Raw genomic sequence first — 20,672 nt, forward strand, 5'->3', positions numbered from 1 at the left:
AAAGCATGTTCGGTGGTGCGGCTGGTTAGGCATTCAAGAAAATCTTGAAGGGTGACAAAAATCCCGAACAATTGATGGGAATGCTGAAGAGGTGAATGAATGTTGAAATCTTGAAAGGAACTGTTGTTAAACAATGTGAAGATAAGTGAAATCTTCAAGACGATTTGGTACAACGAGAGGATTAATGTTGCCTCAAGAATGAGGTGAAATCAGCCGTAGCTGATGTGTCCATCTTTAGTACGAGAATATGGTGGAATACTTCATTGAAGTAGAAGTGTTCGATTAGCAGCAGCTAATGTATTTCTTTCGCAAAAGAAATTAGAAGTTCTCGTGTTTGATGGATGGAGTGTCAATCAGTGAGGATTGACGGAGGCGTTCGAAAAAAATTGGCGATCACCCCAGTTGGAGTGTTTGAGGCATTGGTTCTCGTTGTGAGGAATTTGATATATGTTCTTTCGCAAAAGAATATATCGAAGCAGAAGAATAAATCTCATGGTAAACTGTTTTCCGCGGAAATCAGTTTAAGGGAGGGTGTTAAAATATGAGATTTATTGTTTATTTAATTAAATAATTAATATTAATTTAGTAAAATAATTAGTCAAAATAGTATCCCGTGATTGTAGGATACTTAGTTAGTTGTTAGTAGTGGGTTAGTGTTCCTTAAAATTAGGATAAATTTGTTAATTAGTTTTCTATTTAAGTTGTAACATTCTGATTATGTTAAATGAAAAACACCGTTTATCGGTTTTTCCAACATGGTATCAGAGCAAGGCGGACAGGCCGGCATTTGATTTCGTAACAAAGTATCAATTGCGAGAATGGGCGATCTCCAAGTTGTTGGCGGAATCAGAAAGCTTAACAATCAAAACTACAATTCTTGGTCTACTTGCATGATGTCTTACATGCAAGGCCAAGACTTGTGGGAGGTTGTTAATGGAAGTGAAGTTACGCAACCAGAGGTAGAAGATGCAAATGGTGTATTGCGAAAATGGAAGATAAAGGCAGGCAAAGCGATGTTCGCTTTGAAGACTACGATTGAAGATGATGTGCTGGAGCACATTCGAGATACCAAAACCCCGAAAGAAGCTTGGGATACGTTCGCCAAGCTGTTTTCAAAGAAGAATGACACGAGGCTTCAACTTCTCGAGAGCCAGTTATTGTCCGTAGCACAATGTAATATGACGATCGCTCAATATTTTCATAAAGTGAAGTCACTATGTCGGGAAATTTCTGAGCTAGACCCAGAAGCGCCGATCGGAGAAACCAGAATAAAGAGAATAATTATTCATGGTTTGAGGCCTGAGTATAGAGGCTTTGTTGCTGCAATACAGGGTTGGCCAAATCAGCCATCACTTGTCGAGTTCGAGAATTTGCTCGCTGGTCAAGAAGCTCTAGCGAAGCAAATGGGAGGAGTTTCGCTTAAAGGTGAAGAGGAAGCTCTCTACGCCAACAAAAGCAAATGGAATACCAAACAACGCCATGCTGGTGGATTTAAGAGAAATGAGGATAATGGAAAAACTCATTATCAAAAGGAATGGAGCACTCGTGCAGGGGGAGCTTCGAAGAATTATGGCAACTACAAAAAGTTTGACGGGAAGTGCCATAATTATGGGAAGAAGGGCCACATGGAAAGCGTTTGTTGGGCGAGGAAAAAGGCGCCCGTCGAAAGTAATGCTGCTACTTCCAAATGTGAAGAGGAATGGGATGCCGAGGCATTTCTTGCGATAGACGAAGACGAGCTAGCTCTAGCAACAACAATGTCATCTCAAATCGATTATGAGAATGATTGGATAGTTGACTCGGGCTGCTCAAATCATATGACAGGCGACAAGGAGAAGCTGAAAAATATCTATGAATATAAGGGAAATCGAGTGGTCGTGACAGCCGACAACTCAAAATTACCAATAGCTCACGTTGGTAATACTCTGATCTCTCCTCAATATAATGCAAATGAAGAACCGCTGCAAAATGTATATCACGTTCCAGGAATGAGGAAAAATCTTTTATCCGTAGCACAAATTACGAAATCGGGCAAATATGTATTATTTGGCCCGGAGGATGTAAGGATATACCATCACCTGGAGATTGTGGAAGAGCCGATAATGAAGGGAAAGAAGCTAGAGTCCATCTATGTGATGAGTGCCGAGACAACATACGTTGACAAAACGAGGAAAAATGAAACCGCAGATCTATGGCATATGCGACTAAGCCACGTTAGCTATTCTAAGCTGAATGTGATGATGAAAAAGACGATGTTAAAGGGTCTTCCCAACCTTGAAGTATGAACCGACACAATTTGTGCAGGATGCAAATACGGGAAATCGCATCAGCTGCCATATGAAGAATCAAAGTTCAAAGCAAAGGAACCATTAGAGTTAATTCACTCTGATGTGTTTGGACCTGTCAAGCTAGCCTCGATCGGCGGAATGAGGTATATGGTAACTTTTATTGATGATTTCTCCAGGTTCGTATGGGTCTATTTCCTCAAGGAAAAATCCGAAACTTTCTCAAAATTCAAAGAGTTTAAAAAGATTGCAGAATCGGAAATTGGTAGGAAGGTTCGATGTTTGCGATCGGACAACGGGGGAGAATATACGTCACATGAGTTCTCTGATTTTCTTAGGGAGTTTCAAATACGCCATCACTTCACGTGCCCCAATACTCCACAGCAAAACGGCGTAGCCGAAAGAAAGAACCGACACTTGGCGGAAATTTGTAGAAGCATGCTTCACGCGAAAAATGTTCCTGGTCAATTTTGGGCAGAAGCAATGGCGACGGCTGCATTTGTAATTAATCGGCTGCCCCAACAAAGGTTATACTTTCTTTCACCTTTTGAAAAACTATGGAATATGAAACCTACAGTTAGCTATTTTCGAGTTTTTTGTTGCGTGTGTTATGTATTTGTTCCTAATCATTTACGTAACAAGATGGACAAGAAAGCAGTCAGGTGTATTTTTGTCGGTTATGATAGTCAACGAAAAGGGTGGAAATGTTGTGATCCTACAACAAGAAAATGCTACACATCTCGAAATGTGGTGTTTGACGAAGCTTCTTCTTGGTGGTCTTCGGAAAAGGAAATATTACCCGATTCAAATAATTTTGAAGATAAGTTGGAATCAACCCAGATTCAACTTAGTGTAGATGATGCTTCGAATGATGATGGTGATGGTGAAGAAGACGTAGCTCAAAATCCTTGGCAAATTGGTGTTTATGAACAACCAAGAGAAGAGGTTGAATCTAGCGGAGGAGAAACGCCAATTTCGCTAAGAAGATCAACACGAGCTAGAAAGACGAATCCTAAATATGCCACTGCTGCCATTGTAGAAGAAAAAGATGCTAAAGAACCTGAGACGTTTGAGGAAGCATCTCAAAACCTCGAATGGAATAAAGCTATGAAAGAAGAAATTGGTGCTTTAGAACGCAATCAAACTTGGGAGCTCGTACCAAAACCAAGAGAAGTGCAGCCTATTTCTTGCAAGTGGGTGTACAAAATAAAACGGTGCGCAAATGGATCGATCGAGAGGTACAAGGCTCGATTGGTAGCTCGAGGATTCTCTCAACAATATGGACTAGACTATGATGAAACGTTTAGTCCAGTCGCAAAGCTTACAACCGTTCGAGTCTTACTTGCACTTGCTGCAAATAAAAATTGGAGCTAGGCAGATGGATGTAAAGAATGCATTTTTGCACGGGGAGTTGGATCGGGAGATATACATGAATCAACCATTGGGTTTCCAAAGTCGGGATCATCCAGAATATGTGTGCAAACTACGTAAAGCGCTCTACGGTTTGAAACAAGCTCCAAGAGCTTGGTATGGTAAGATTGCTGAATTTCTTACTCATAGTGGCTATTCGGTAACATCGGCTGATTCTAATTTATTCGTTAAAGTTAGTGGATCGAGACTAGCTATTGTGCTAGTATACGTGGATGATTTAATTGTAACAGGTGATTGCGAAGAAGAAATTCAACGAACAAAGGAGAACCTATCCATTCGTTTCCAAATGAAGGAACTTGGCAAACTCAAGCATTTTCTTGGTTTAGAGATTGAGTATTCTCAAGAAGGAATATTTCTCCACCAACAAAAATATTCTAGGGATTTGCTGCAGAAATTTGGAATGGTTAATAGTAAGCCAATTTCGACACCTATGGAGCCAAATGCCAAAATGTGTGCTCACGAAGGAAGTGATTTGGAAGATACAACGATGTATCGGAAATTGGTGGGTAGCCTGATTAACTTAACTATAACAAGGCCCGATATCTCTTTTGCAGTTGGCGTGATGAGTCGGTACATGCAAAATCCAAAGAAACCCCATCTCGAAGCTGTTCGGCGAATTATGAGGTACGTGAAAACCACACTTGGTCATGGTATTTTATATAAGAAAGGTGGAGATTGCAAGTTATTTGGTTACTGTGATGCCGACTATGCTGGGGACCATGATACTCGACGCTCAACTACTGGATACGTCTTTATGCTTGGGTCCAGAGCAATTTCTTGGTGTAGCAAAAGGCAGCCCACTGTTTCTTTGTCGACAACCGAAGCGGAATATCGGGCTGCGGCAATGGCGGCACAAGAGAGTACTTGGCTCATATATTTATTGAATGATCTGCATCAACCCTTAGATTATATGGTTTCTTTATTGTGCGATAATCAGTCGGCAATACGTTTGGCGGAAAATCCAGTCTTTCATGCTAGAACGAAGCACGTAGCGGTACAGTATAATTTCATCAGGGAGAAAGTTCTTCAAGAAGAAATTAAGTTGGAATATATAGAGACAAAGAATCAAGTGGCAGACTTGTTCACAAAAGGCTTGAATAGCAACCAGCTTACAAGCTTATGTCATCAGCTCGGTTTGATGAAAATGAGTGCTGATGTTGAGGGGAAGTGTTAAATTACAACATTCAGCACATGCATTTTGACTAAGTCTAGAGTTTGTTAGTCTTTTACCGAGTCTTAGTTTAATAATTGTTTTTTACCAAGTCATTAGCAAGTCAGTTATATCTCCTATTTTTTAGAGATTAGTTTGTTAGTGGAATTCTATGTGTGTATGCCTATATAAGGCAGCATATTAGCATATAATAATTAATTCAATTCGTAGCCAATTTCCAGTTTATAAGTATTTTCATTTTCTTCTCTTTATTACATATTTTGCACTTCTCTGCCAAGCTATAGTTCAACACTCTATAGTCATATGTGGTCATATATATAAGAGATTTGTAGATTTTTTTAATATACAATACTGTTGATGGTTGTTTTGGTTGAGTAATTAAACATATAAATTTTTGGATATATATTGTGGGATACAAGTTGGCTGGTAATAATAAGAATCAAATTATTATTTTTTTTGTGAATGTTGATTAGATTTTTTTTTCGTAAATGATAGTCTCTTTTTTTTTTTTTTTTTTTTTTTTTTTTTTTTTTTTTTTTTTAGAATATAAGTTGATTAATATGACTATACTACACTATATAATCGGAAATATACAATTATAAGTTGAAAAATGTAAAAAAGGGTAATATGAAGCAATAATAGTACTATAGTCGTATATAGTCATATTCAAAGTAGTAAATTGTTCGGGAAAAAAGAATCAAAAAAAAAAAAAAAATTATTTTCTTTAAAGAAGAAAATATAAAAAAAAAAAACCAAAAATATTAAATGAATCCTAAATAATGATATATGTTGATTGTTGGCCGAAAACCTACACGCAAGTGCACGTATCGTACAAGTAATATAGTGGACTAAATTCAACCAACTATTATCAAGCCCACCTTACACAGTCGAATTTTAGAGAGAATTAACTAAATTAAATTAAAAGGCAAATTAAAACGACAAAGCAAGAAAGCAAATTAAACACGAAGATTTATCAGAGTAAACGAGCCTAGGATTTTATTCTTCCCCCTATGTGATTATTATTCCCCCAATTCCTTCAATTATGCAAGCAATTAACCCGGATTATTAACCTGAGACGCTAAAATAATTATAACCCGCTTCCGCGTGTATTACGATTCTAATACTCTAGATTCAATTACTATATTCCTATGCAATTAATTCTAGAACACAGCATTAAGCACAAATCTCAATAATGGCTACCTAAGAGATTAACTATATTCCTATGTTAATACCACAAAGGCTCTTCTACCACAGTTCTAATTATTAACCCGATCTTCCGATTCATGCGATTAACAATAACATAAAAGCACATAAGTTGATCAAGTTCATGCACTTAATAAAACAAGTAGAAGAAATAATCCGGAATTAAAACTTGCATAAAATCATAGAATTGGGTTCATAAATCCCACATAGGGTTCCAAATAAAATCCTAGAAATAAGAAAATTAGCTACTCATGATTAAAGGAAAAACACAAATAAAATAAGTCATAAACGATAAATCTATGCTTAGAGTCTTCGAATTCTTCGTCTTTGTTATTGCTTTGTTGCTCTTCAAATTGCGTCCGAAAGATCCTCAATTGTGTGCTTGGCTTGGTCTTATATAGGGTGAAGAACTTGGGGAAGAAGGCAGTTTCTTTGTGCAATTAAAATCCTTTTACTGCGCAACTTCGGAGTCTCGGACGGGGGTCCCACAATTTGCACTAAAACTGGGACGGGTGTCCGAGCTTTAAATCTTCACAATTTTGATATTTTCACTTTTGACCCATATTTTTGCCAAAATTGCAGTTTTGACCCCATACTTTTCCAATTCTTCAATTTGTACCTAAAATACAATAAATCAACTTTTTAAGCACCAATTATCGTTAAAACACACCAAAAGCTCAAATAAAAAGATACGATAAAGTGTAAAAATATACACTTAACACACCCCCAAACTTGAACTTTTGCTTGTCCTCAAGCAAAATCTACCAATAAGCAAATAACTCAACTATTACATCTCATCACATAGATCAATGATCAACTTCACGTTTTCAGAACTTGTAATTATAATGACAATTCTTAGGCATTCGCAAGCTCAAAATTCAACAACAGTTAGTCACTCACCATTACCAAAAACCACAATTCATAAAATTGCTTCAAGCATCCAATATTTGCAAATTAAAGATAGAAAAAATTTATACTTACATGCATATGCTTGACTCCAAATACTCACCAAATTATTCTACTCTACTAATATCGAACATTAAGCTATTGGGATCATTGGGGCTTTGTGGCTTTCAATTGTTAGGCTCTTTGGTTCGAGGTAGGAAATATGGGTATGTGTGGCTATTCTTCTTGAATTTAGGTGATTACGCCAAAATGCGTGGCGTTTGAAACAATGAATTCACCTCTACGGACTTTAGTAAACTCGATTCTCAAAAGTTCAAAAGTCTCCACTTTTGCTTTTGAGGCAATGGATTGAGTTTTCAAAAATAATTCAACAACTAGTCCTTATTTCTCCCTTCTAGTCTCTTCTTCTTCTTCTTTTACTTTTTTTTTTTTAGAGAAGAAGAAGGACCTTATAAAATTTTCGACCGAACTCCAAGGGGTAATTTTCAAGAATCTCCACCTATTCTACCTTACTCATTGGCTAAAAGAAAGAACACCTTTTCTCCGAGGCTCAAATCAAGGTTCTAAGGATAATTTCGATAAAAAGGTCGGCTTGAAAGGCTCAAACGGTTCAAAGAAGGCCCAAATCATATCCCAAATCACTCACTACTCAATACTTCGTATCATAAATTTCCTAAGGTGAGTCTTAAAACCGAACATATCATGATCTAGCACAAATTAATTCCAAATTTAAAATACAAAACATTCAACCAAAGCAATGCACAAAATGTGATTCCTAGCAATAATTCACTTCTAAGTCCCGTTGAATCGAAAGCTAAACAAACATCAAATCCTTATCACACAAAACAAGCAATATCATCATCAAACATTGATCATCTCTCATCATCATAAATCATCGATGCATTCGACTCAAGCAAATATTTTTTTTTTTATATATATTCCGGAAAAACGATAAAAACAATAAAAACGAATAAAACCTAATGCATGCAAACTAAAACAAATAAGCACAAAAAAATAACATGTTTTTCACCCCCAAACTTAAAATTTTCGTTGCCCTCAACGAAATTAGCACAAAGTTTAAGGATAGAAAACACATGATTTAGTCGGAGTCGATGTGATCGAGATGCTCCTCCCTAGCTCTCTCATGCTCCTCATCATCGGAAAGCTCTCTCGCTCCATCTTCATTCGGAATCGTCGATCGGCACGGGAGCTTGAGGCTTCGGGGTCGTCTCGGGCTTGAGGAGCAGCTTTGGAAGAGGAATCGTCGTTTTGGTGGCACTTTTTTTGCCTTTTCCTTTGCCTTTAGAAGATGAAGCTTCACTCGTGCGGCTTCTTTTGTTGGACAAGAAAGTTGGGAGAGAGGTTGGAATAGATTCGGTAAGAATTGGTTGACAATCGAACTCAAAATTTGGTTGGAGCAAATTATCGAACACCTTGTGGGCGTGCCTTGAAAGAGTAGACTTTGGAGAATTTGGTTTGATTCTCTAGCTTCCTTTTGTGTGTGAGAGTTTGAGAGAAGGAAAGAGGAGGGTTTAGGAAATAATGGGGGAAAAAATCTAATTTTTTAAAGTTAAAACGCCCTGAAAATAGTCGGACGGCCGTCTCGGTTTTTGTGCTGATTTTCGGACGGCCGTCCGAAAGTTGCTAAGCCTTACTGGTTTTGGGACGGCCATCCCACATTTTAGGCATATTTTGGGACGGCCGTCCCACCTACTGTAGAACCGCGTTCCTCCATCAATGATAATTTCTTTCGACACTCTGAATCGCGCGAAAGTCTATTTTTTGGGTAAATTACACCCACACCCCTGAGGTATGCTTAAATAACTTTAAGGCCCATGTGGTTCCCCTTGAAACGTAGTTATAAACTCTAATGGGATAATGCATTGGATACGTTATTACGATAGAGTTCTTACGGACTATTGGTTTCATGAACTGGTGGAGACAACAAAGAGTTATGGGTGATTTAAGAAATATTGAGGGAGCCATGTCACCTCATAATTCCCCATAACTCTATGTTATCTCCACTACTAGCTAAAAGTAATAGTCCATTAGAACCGTATCGGAATAATGTATCCAATGCATTATCCCATTAGAGTTTCTAACTACGTTTCAGGGGGTGAGTATAATTATCGATACCATAGGGACCTTAAAACTATTAAAGCATACCTCAGGAGTGTGGGTGTAATTTACCCATTTTTTTTGTTGAGAAACTTATAAACAATAGATGCATCATTAGTAGGCATGGTTGCTTCTACCTATTTCGATATGTAGTCAACAACTAGTAAGATGTATATATATAGGTTATTGAAAGAAGAAACAAAGGGTCCGATCAAATCAATACTCCATACGTAGAAAACCTCGATTTCATTCATGATGTTCAAGGGTAGTTCATGCCTTTTGAAATATTGCCTACTTGTTGGCACATATCACATCTACTAACAATTACTCATCATACATAGTAGGCCAATTTTATTCCCTGCCTCCATACTATATGACATTATTATTACTTACGACGTCCTTTTAGTTATTTGTTCGAGGATGAGAATATTTATGAGGGAACAAAAGAAATGAAAAAGCAAGCCTTTAGCAAAGTATAATAATGTAATACACTACAATAGTATACAATGCAACTTGAAATAAGGCAAATGGACCAGGCTTTGTTAGTATCCCAACTTCTTTTTACATGTTAAATGCAATTTGTAAAGTCAAGATTATTAGCCAATAAATCAATCTTACAACAAACGTAATAATGATTGATTATTATGTTGTTTCAAGCAATTGTCTTTTACCTTTTTTGTTGTTCGCTCTCCTCCAAAATGTTCGGCATTAAAGTTTGCAGAATAACAACTTTTTACGTGTTAAAAAAACTCTATTGTGTACAACTTGATTTTATGGTCTTACCAAACGAAGGACTATACCTCGTTTGCGGCAATTAAATTGTCGACTTGTGTATTAGTTATGCATGGGATATGGAAATCCAGGTGTAGTGCTCGGTTTGACGAAGAAACTATAAATCCTTTATCGATTATTCGGAGAATCATGCATCAACTGGATTGGTGGCGATGCAGCTAAACCCGAAAAAGAAGAACTCTGCGCTCCAAGATAACATTCTTGGAAGTTTGAGACTGCCGAGTGCTCCGGTGCGCGAACCGGTTCGCCGGTGGTTCCAATGGGAGAAGCCTCCGTTAGGTTATTATAAGCTGAATGTGAACGGGTCGTATATGGAGGGGTTGTGTGCGGGTGGAGGAATAATCCGAGATGATCATGGGAGATTAGTGGCCGTTTTCTCTTCTTTTTATCGCCATGGTTCGAATAATAAAGGTGAATTATCGGATCTCTTAGATGGATTACATGTCTGTCAAGCCTTGCAGCTGAGTAACATACTTATCGAGAGTGATTCTATGATTGTAGTCAATGCTATTCATGGGAGATCGTCAATTAGTTGGGACCTTACATATTTACTTCGCCAATGTAGTGAAATGTTTAAGTCAGGTTATTCAATTAGTCATATTTTTCGGCAAAAGAATATTGTGGCGGATCGGCTAGCGGCTTGGGCATACAATCACAAGGATTATCAAGATTTTTTTCAAACTCGGGGATCTTCCAAGCTCTGTTTGGGGTATGTATCGTTGCAATCAGTTGGGTTTATGGGAGTTACGATAATGAATATGGTGGGCTGAATTTTTGATATTGCATAGATGCCCCATTATGAGGACTGATGTTCAAGTTCAAAATCTGCTCCATGGAGTCATGTGGAGAGTATATTCAAGTGGGCGGAATTGCAGATTAACCCCTGCCTGGGGTCTTTTTTAGAAATATCAAAACTGCCATAGGAATAGAAGTTTTTTTTTTTCTCATTTTACTCTATTTTGGTGTTTCATTGTTATAGACTCGATAGGGTCGTCTACGATTTTTTATTGCCATTGTAGGGGTACTTTTCTTTTTCCATGTGATCAGATAGGCCTACAGGGTTTTAACGAGGCCCCAAACACTTTATCATAATGGAATAATAAAACCCTTTTTGGCCAAAAAAAGAAAGACACATTTTAAAGTCGAGATTCATTAGCCAAGAAATCAATCATACAACAAACATAATACCGATTGATTACTGTGGGCTTCAAGCATTTGTCTTTACCTTTTTCTGTTGTTAGCTCTCCTCTATAATGTCCGGCATGATAGTTTGCGGCATGAGAACTTTTCACATGTTAAAGGAAATTTGTAAAGTCGAGATCGTTAGCCGATAAATCAATCTTACAACAAACATAATACTGATTGATTACAGTATGGTTTCAAGCTATTGTCTTTACATTTTTTTGTTGTTTCTCCTCCACAATTTCCGACATCATAGTTTGCGGAATGGCAATGGTGCAGAATATCGAATGTATCTTTCTCCGAGTTGTATCTTCTAATTGTTGCATTTCTTAAACAAGAAAGGATATTTCCAAAAGTAGAATTTATGCTAGCGAGTCAATATGGACCTTTGGGCTTGAGCCACAATAATTTATAGCCTCTCTCTCTCACAATAAGTAAAACTAATTTTAACTAATAATAGTTACTTAGCATAGTATTTTCGCTCTTTATGTAAAATTAATAAATTATTAAAATAAAGTAAAATTTAATTTATTTATTGATAATATTTTGGTACGGTACGATGCAATAATACAATTGTAATAATACAGAGACCTGTTGTGTCCTAAAAAATATTCTATTACGGTACAATATGACACGACAATTATTCAGTAGAAACATTTCTGTAGAATTGGTATGATTCGATAGGTCAATCGGTTAGTAGGGCAATATGGTAACCAATCCACCCATATCCTTATCTATTCTACTTCCAAGGCATTATCATACTTGTCCCACAATACCAGAAATCCTTGTCTTTCATAAATCATAAAAAAAATTGTAGTTCCCTATTTGATCTACTAACCTAACGAATCCTTCAAGAATTGGGCTTCGCTATTGTGTCGCACAAAATAGCTTGTATGATCGTGACCCGATATGGCAAATTGACCCAATCAACACGCTTTTCCATTGACGATGCGCAACAAGGTCATCCACGGAGGCATTTTGTACATCGTTCTATGTGTCCAAAGTGCGTCATCAAGTTTCATCGACCAACCGTTACGAGTCGGATCACGACCTTTTCCTAAATTTCTTTGATTTTAGTATTATATACATCGGCTTGATGCTTCGTTTGTAGAAGATAGTTTAACGACACCTTGTGCTTGATTCTGTACTTTAACATCATTGAATCATATTAGAGCAACTCCAATGGAGAGGTATTAAAATGAAGCATCAAACACTCAATTGGAGCAACTCCAATGGAGGAACTAAATGAAGTATCAATCTAAAAAACTACCACTTCGATACTCCAAAATTAAAAAATCCTCCTCCAATGGAGGCATTAAAGTGAAAATTATTTTGATACTCAACCACCCTGAGGTGCAAAAATACTCCCTGGAAAATGAAGTATCAAAAATATAACCACCCCATTAACCTATCACTATTTGACATGAGGCATTTAAAAATATAATTATTCATATATTTAAAATTTGATAATCTATTTGATATTTGTGGTTGGAGTGAATTTTTTTTAGAAGTATCAAAGTATTATATCAAGTATCAAATGAATGTTTAATGCTTCATTTTGATATCTCCCCATTGGAGTTGCTACATGCTCCAACCCATAGGCATTAAATAAATTATTATCCATTTTTCATTGAAATTTATTGAGATTTTTTTTTCCGTTGAATTTGCTAGAGCTATTTTTAAGGAATATTTAGTTCCTCTTTTTTTTGGGTGCATTTTTGCACCTCTAGAAGATTGAATATCAAATTAACTACCACTTTAATGCCTCCACTGGAGTGAAATATTTTCACTTTAGGGAATCAAAATGGTAGTTTTGTAATTTAATACTCCATTTGGTTCTCCCATTGGAGTTGCTCTTATATTGTATAACCGCGTTTTCCATCAAAGATGATTTCTCTCGGCTCTTCGAATCGCGTGAAAAATCCGTTTTTCTTTTTGTGAGAAATTTATAGACAGTAGATGCATCATTAGTAGGAAAAGTGGTTGCATCTACTTATTTCGATACGTAGCCAACAACTACTAAGATGTATATATAGGTTATTTAAAGAAGAGACCAAGGGTCTGATAAAATTAATACCCCATACGTAGAAAACCTCAACTGCATTCACGATGTTCAAGGGTAGTTCATACTTTTTGAAATATTGCCAACTTGTTGGCACATATCACAACTGATGTTGTCCATTGTACGCCGCTCTGCCGTCGTTTTCTCCCGTCTCACATCATAGATCTGTCGTTAATTACCGTTGTAACACCCCCAAGCTCAGTGACTCCGAAATCACAACGACGACATCTTGCCCCCTCAGATTATTAAGGAGCTTGAGAGAAGGAGAAGAAGAGAAAGTGAAAAAGAGAAATTTCATATTGAAGAGAAGAAAAACACGGCGTAGAAAATATAGATGAAAAATTATGGTCAAAGAAGATATAAATCATTAAGGGTACAATTGAAAGTTTATTTCTATTAATCACCCAACGTAGTAACTAAGGGAGTTCTCTCAAATTGTTTATTTGAGGGAGGTCTACCTCACATCATTTTTCCAAATGAGGAGGGTGTTGGTAATTTTTCCTTACAAGAATTCCTCATCAAAGAAATCTCGGAGGCGCCTAAGGGGACCTTTCTAAAGAGAAATTTGGTAGTGCTATATTTTGCGCAACCACGTGCCTAGGGGTGGAAATTGGAACGAAATTTTGATTTCCGCCGATTCCGATTCGAAATTTTCCGATTTGGAACAATATTTTTCAATCCGAATTCCGAAATTCCGACTTTCAATTTTTTTGAAATTATTTGGATCTGAATTGGAATACATATGCGATTCCTATTTTTGATCCGATTAAAGTTCCGAAAATAATTCCGAAAATTTGAATTTTTTTCCCGATTATTACAATTCAAATACAAATATTATTATGCATTTTATATTTAAGGTGAGCAAGAATTGGATAATTCCGAATTTGTCCGATTCCGATACAAAATTTTTCAATTTTGGAACAAGTTTTTTCATTCAAATTTCCGAAATTTCGATTTCCGTTTTTTTTCCATTTTTTGGAACGGAATTGAAACTAGTTTTTCACTTCGGAAAAAAAAATTGGATTTTTTCGAAATCGCTAATTTCTATCCAATCAGTCCGATTTACACCTCTGCACGTGCCAAAAAAAATCTATAAATTTAAATATATTCTAGGATTGCCATTAAGGTTGCTTTTTTGATCATCACTTACAAATTGGTTTTATCCCGCCAGCCAAGCAACCTTAGAGCTCGTTCGGTTATCATTATTAGGTTCAAGTGATTAAATAATACAAACAATCGATTGACAAGATTCGTACTTACTCATTAGGTTCAAGTGATTAAATAGTACAAACAATCGGTTGAGAAGATTCTTACTCACTCAAATTCTCTACAAAAGTTAAAACCTGCAATTAAATTAGTAGCACCCCTCCGTCTCCCTCTAAGATGAATTTTGTAGGGAGCGACTAAACAAAAAGACTATTTTGTCCTTAAAAGTACACGTTCATTTATTTTTAAGATTTTTAATATTCTTTTAAGGTTAGTCATATTAATTACCAATTACTACATATAGATAGTTTTCATGATTTGATTCCTCCCGAAACTTAAAGAGCTTACTTTTGCAATAAGTTTCGATGTAAAGTCAAAGAAAGTCAAAGTAGTGGAAAAGAAAAGCAAAACATGAAATTATTTCACGTATTATCTGCATATATATATATATTGACATATCTTCAACGAACAAAGCACACATGCATTTATATATCTTATTAGCTAGGCTTTGTTGAATTTGATTTAAAGGGTTGCAAAATCCACCACCACCGTCGCGTCGCCGCCATTACTCCACCGCGCGACCATCAAATTATATATTTAAAAAAAAAAAAAAAACAATATCTTTTACATATATATACATTGTTATTCAATAAGGAAAAATAAACTTCTCTATCAGAAATTAATTAAATAATGGTTGACCAATCAGAAACGAGATCACATATAGTAGTGATCTTCACGTTCACAGTGTTGATCGTCCATGCTTCCTGTTGGCGCCCATTTTCTGCCCCTCTCCCTTTCATTTTGCTTCACGGTATTTTACCCTTTTTTTTTCTCAATTCAAATTTTATTTATTTAATTATTTTATGGTAGTCCTAATTAATTAAATCTTTGAATTTATTTTCAATAAATATAGGGATAAATAGTCAGTGTTCGAGTTCCGAAATCGCAGGGTACGTTAATCGCCTGAGCGAATGGTCCAACACCACAGGATACTGCTTGTATGTATTATCTTCAATTATTTCTTCATTCTTACTTTCTTCAATTATTAGTTATTACTTCTTCTTTATTTTATTTTTGAATTTATACATGTAAAAACCATTTGGGGGCCGTGCCCCGAGTCCCGAAATAATTTACCCTTATCTTTAGATGTTTTATTTCCAAAAAAGTTCGCGCCCCTTACAAAGTGGTCTGGATCGGCCCCCGCCCATTGGAACTGGAAGCGATGATGGCGGGGGGAGCGAGCTATATATTTTAATTGTTTATAATTTATAAGTATACCCAAATATGTTTTACCATTTATAAATATGTTTGTTTTTAAACATTTTTTGTTAGCAGTTCTAATAATGTTTCTATTCGCTGAATATGGCCATTTTTTCCAAATTTCAAGAATTTCTTTTGGAATATAATGTAAGTAGACATATTAGATATACATAAGTAGAGACCCGTAGAGTTATATATATGTATATATGTATTTTTTTAATTTATAATTTACAAATATACACTGATCTATGTTTTGCAATTTATAAATATACCCTTATATTTTTTGTATTTTCAAAATATTGTATGGCCTTGTCCGTGTACGCGTATTGTCTTATTGGCGTTCCCTGTTCGTGCTATATAGCTACTAACGAGCAAAAACAATTAGAAGAATTTCGTGCAAAGAAGAGGAAGTATAGGACAAAATACACAATAAAATAAAAGTTGATGAATTTTGTGCGAGCTTTTCTTAGTCCTCTATACAGTGGCGGAACCAGCATAGGGCTACGGGGACCATTGATCCCTTCTCAGTTCTCATATTATTTTATATAGAAATAAATAAATAAAAAATCATATTGTATACTAACATCAACGCCCCTTCCTCCTTCCGCATAACTTTTTTAATTTATCCCGCCCCGCGAACTTCAAATCCTGGCACCATATGTTTTTTACCCATAAATATAGTAAAAACATATATGTTTCTTATTTGCCTTGAATATGATTTTTCATAATTTTGCAGAGAAATAGGAAATGGGATTTGGAGTTCATGGGTTGTTCCCCTTGAGAAACAGGTGTTTTTGTCCCTTCTAACAATTACAATTTATGACTTAGCATTTATTACTATTAATTAATTAGATGGTGAATTTTAATTTTTTTTTTCTTTTTCTTTTAATTTTCCCTCTTCAACAGGTTGAAGAAGCTTGCAAGAAAGTGGGAAAACTCTTGTCTTGTTTCAACTTAATTATTATTTTTTTCTTTTTAACAATTAAAAGAAAAACATTAAAAAAAGAAACAAATTGAAGAAATATTTATTTATTTCAGTTTATGATGATGTTGATTTGAGTACTGTACAGGTGAAGGCAATGAAGGAACTGAAAAAGGGGTACAACATTGTTGGTCTTTCCCAGGTGTATTCCATAATTTACTCTATTTATTATCTCATTTTCCCTAATTAATCCCCACCTTTTTCCTATAGTGTCACGTTTATTTAATTTATAATATAAACTATTTAATCCATGCAAGTTTATTTATTCTTTTATCCTCATTATATAATAAGGAGATGAAATAATAGAAATGATATTAAAGTACTGTATCACGTTAAAATGAATGTTGAGATAATCTTCTATATAGAGAGAGTAATTTTATAAAAAAAATACTACTGTCAACCATAGTACTATTACCGAGCAAAAAGTGTTTAGGAATAAGAAAATTAAGAAAAAAAAGGTAGGGTTAAAGAAATAAAACTGTAGCATATAAAAATGCGATGAAGTATTTTAATTGTTTACACACATCTGGTTTTTATCTGCATTTTTTTATGAAAGATGTTTGGGATATGAATAAGTAGCCGATAGCCAATAAAAACAAATACATTGATTGATTTGTACACATAATATTAATTATTTTAATATACTTTTAGGGGACTCTGATTGGTCGAGGAATTGTGGAGTTTTGTGAAGGAGCACCACCGGTAATATTATAATAATTTGAGGACAATTAATTGTTACATATATATTTCTTTTTGCAAAATGTGAAACTTGTGATTTTGATTACTAATTAATCTTTTATATATATATATATATATATATATATATATATATTTGTCATTCATTTTTTCAAATGTATCAGGTAAACAATTTTATATCTATAGGTGGGCCACAAGCTGGCATTGCTTCAGTACCTACTCACACTTATGTAAGTGTGCTTCTAGGTATTTGTCTAAGTTTATTTAAAATATCTATATATTAAAGTTTATAAGATATCATATCCTAGTTTAAAAACAATTTCTTAAGTGTATGATAAAAGATTATGACAATTACATAGCTCGCGTTGAAAATCGAATCAAACTACTCGATACTCGATTCAAGATCATTTGTTAAAAGTTCGTTTCGAACTCAGTTTGTTAACATAAAAAACCAAACTTGAACATATATTTTCGTTACATAAGTTATGAAGTTCAGCTCGAGCTTGAACTTGGTTAGAAAAAAATACTAAAACATGCCCTCCAGTTTGATTCGTTTTCTTCTCGATTAAAACTCGTTTTGGAATTCAAATACTAAAATAAATTGCAAGTCGAAGGGGTAAGATAATTAAAACTACTTTAAAATAATAAATTAATTATAAAAAGAATTATATTTTTCAGAGCTCTTATCCTTTATGTAAGCTTTGCAGACAAACATTTCAGCCGTACGTGCTATAGCTAATAACATACTAAGAGCTGGAGTGTATTCTGACTATGCCCAAGTATTTATTTTTACATAACTTTTTTCTTTTTTTCTTTTACTAAATTCAAGAAACAAAAATATTTAACAATTTGATTTATTTACTATACATATTGCAGAATCAGTTTGCTCCAAGTGGCTATACCAAGATACCAGAGGTAAATTCAAATGGCTTTAGCCACAACATTCTTTTCTTATTTAACTCTAGGGTAACTTTCGAGGAGGTAATGTCAAATTACGAAAAATTTCTCCTGTTTGGATGATTACAACCAGCTTCTTCAACTATGAGTCTTCTTACACGTCCACCCTTATAATGTCAAATTCAACATAATTTCTAGATTCTACGGAATGTTTTCTAGTTTGTATGCACCACAATCTGATATATACAAGCCAAGAGACACATCTTATAACATCCTGTTTCAAAATGTAGAGCTCGAATAGGATAAAAGGGGTACAAACTGGAGGATATTCCACCTAATTTAGAAGATTCTACTAAATTTGACACCGCAAAAGTGGACGTGTAAGTAGTTTCATAGTTGAGGGGTGGTTGTAACTATCCAAACAGAAGGTTTTTTTTTTTCTCGTAATTTGACATTTCCTTGGAAGTGGCCGTAATTTACCTTAACTTTATAAAATTGTACATATGATTTTGGCAGAATATGAAAGGGTACTTAAAAAGCTGCAAGTTTCTACCAAAGCTCAACAATGAACGTCCTAATGATAGAAACCCTGTTTACAAGAAAAGGTTTACCAGCCTCAAGAATCTTATACTTATAATGGTAAATAAATAAATAAATAAATATAAAATATATATATATATATATATTTCTTGATTTTTTATCAATCATTAAAAGATTCACATTCGGAAGAATTTTAAATATTTCACTGAATCACTCACCGAACCAACAGAGTGAAAATGAGACAGTAATCAAGCCCAAGGAAAGCTCATGGTTTGGATATTACGAAGAAGGAATCACGAAAAAAATATTGCAGCCACGACAAGTACGTACCATATAATTCTTATCGTAATATAACGAATTTTAGTTTAATTAACATCAAATTAAATTATGTTTTGCAGACAAAACTGTACATTGAGGATTGGATTGGTTTGAAAGCATTGGACAAAGCGGGAAGAGTTAAGTTTATAAAAGTGCCAGGCACTCATATAGAAGTGTCGGATGTTGACACGAAGAAGTATGTTGTTCCGTATCTGCAGAAGAAATGGCGTATAGTAAAAAAGAGTGGCGACACTGAGGCGGAGCATGGTGGTGCTGCGGCGGTCACCACCACCACCACTTGAAACTCGAATGCGGCCGGAGAATATTCAAACAAGCTTGAAATCATCAACGAATGAAACATGTAGTAAACAACTTCTCCAAATGGATTCTATAATTTAAACATAAATTAAATGTCGATGACATTAAAAGACTGAAATGAGTTCAATAAAACATGCCAATCTTTGACACAAGTCATATGAAACTCCCCAACAAAAACATCTCCAACAATAAGTTATCGAAAACAAAACCTAATTGAATACAATTTATTCCATACACACATATGTTGATCACCTGTATAGGCCAGTACTTGAAGAATAGATGTAGCACCCCCTCTTATATAGGCGATAAATCGAACCAGTTTATTGGAATTATATTTTATTTATCGAAAGCAACTTATAGGATCTCTTTTAAAACTTAGAAGAATCAAAACTTTGCGATTTTAAAACCATACTTGAACATTTAGAATCCTAGTAATTTTCGAGAACATGCTTTGAAGAGTTTTAGTCAATTTAATTTCTTTCTTCGCGTTTTAAAATAACCTTTTTGAGAAGGAGTTTATTCGAGTGCTACACTATCGTAAAACATAGGTTCAAAATAAAATTCAGAGTTTAAAAATATTTTTGGCGATAAACGATAAAGTCATAACACAAAGAACTATTCATAAATATAAACGGATCAATATATTACAAAGTTCAAAATATGATCCGTTACCGATTAAAGTCCCATCCTTTAAAGAGGAGTACGATAATATAATAAACGAAAACGGAAATTGTCTTAGATTACATCACCAAAATAGTACTTAGCCACACTTATAGTACTCTTGTTCGAACTTCCAAAAACTCCGGGCAAGACTTTGATCCACTACCCAGTCAATTCCGGGGGAGGGTTACCACTAGCTCTACCTGCAATTATAAAATATCTACATCAGCTAATAAGCTCAATAAGAAATCCGAGGAATTGCCGCGAGTCGAAAACAGGTTATATATATATATATATATATATATATATATATATATATATATATATATATATATATATTATATAACACTTCAATCACCTTCATTGAGTCAGACAAACATCAAACAAGAACCAAATAAAACATACAAGTCACAAAAATGCTTATAAATGCAATCTGTGTAAAAATCCACTTTTCATTTATCGGATCCGTGAAAGATTAATTTCTATATTCGGATAATAAACCATTTTGAGTCCGTCGAATGGACCCAATACCACTTATATCACTTGTATCACTCCTCTCAAACCTAGTTGGATACCGGCCAACCGTATCAAATTTGTTTATTACCCAAAGATTCCATTATTCTTTAAATTTTGTGAAAAAAATGT

The 20,672-nt window shown here is 34.9% G+C and overlaps 2 protein-coding genes and 1 pseudogene across 2 annotated transcripts; all 3 read left to right on the forward strand.

The window, feature by feature from the left end:
* The first annotated feature begins 4,191 nt into the window (after positions 1-4,191).
* On the forward strand, positions 4,192-4,890 carry LOC148772751 (secreted RxLR effector protein 161 pseudogene; annotated as a pseudogene).
* Positions 4,891-10,058: 5,168 nt separating this feature from the next.
* On the forward strand, positions 10,059-10,676 carry LOC148772752 (uncharacterized). Its single transcript, XM_088815144.1, has one exon. It carries the CDS (start codon positions 10,059-10,061, stop codon positions 10,674-10,676), a length of 618 nt encoding a protein of 205 aa, XP_088671270.1.
* A 4,151-nt stretch (positions 10,677-14,827) lies between these two features.
* Positions 14,828-19,523, forward strand: LOC105948615 (uncharacterized). The gene is made up of 12 exons (XM_088821085.1): positions 14,828-15,167; positions 15,270-15,354; positions 16,353-16,404; positions 16,523-16,543; positions 16,687-16,740; positions 17,250-17,300; positions 17,459-17,524; positions 18,002-18,073; positions 18,171-18,209; positions 18,708-18,830; positions 18,961-19,053; positions 19,130-19,523. Exons 1-12 carry the CDS (start codon positions 15,047-15,049, stop codon positions 19,349-19,351), a joined length of 999 nt encoding a protein of 332 aa, XP_088677211.1. The 5' UTR covers positions 14,828-15,046; the 3' UTR covers positions 19,352-19,523.
* The last annotated feature ends 1,149 nt before the right edge of the window (positions 19,524-20,672 follow it).

This window comes from Erythranthe guttata, chromosome 1 (assembly GCF_056151865.1).
Source record: "Erythranthe guttata isolate IM_541 chromosome 1, IM_541, whole genome shotgun sequence".
Classification (NCBI taxonomy): domain Eukaryota; kingdom Viridiplantae; phylum Streptophyta; class Magnoliopsida; order Lamiales; family Phrymaceae; genus Erythranthe; species Erythranthe guttata.

Bases quoted from the DNA above. Each gene is read 5' to 3' on its own strand.
- LOC148772752 (XM_088815144.1), top strand. From the start codon at position 10,059: ATGCAGCTAAACCCGAAAAAGAAGAACTCTGCGCTCCAAGATAACATT.
- LOC105948615 (XM_088821085.1), top strand. From the start codon at position 15,047: ATGGTTGACCAATCAGAAACGAGATCACATATAGTAGTGATCTTCACG. The intron at 15,355-16,352 runs GTATGTATTATC...ATAATTTTGCAG, and splicing joins AACACCACAGGATACTGCTT to AGAAATAGGAAATGGGATTT. The intron at 18,210-18,707 runs GTAAATTCAAAT...TGATTTTGGCAG, and splicing joins GCTATACCAAGATACCAGAG to AATATGAAAGGGTACTTAAA.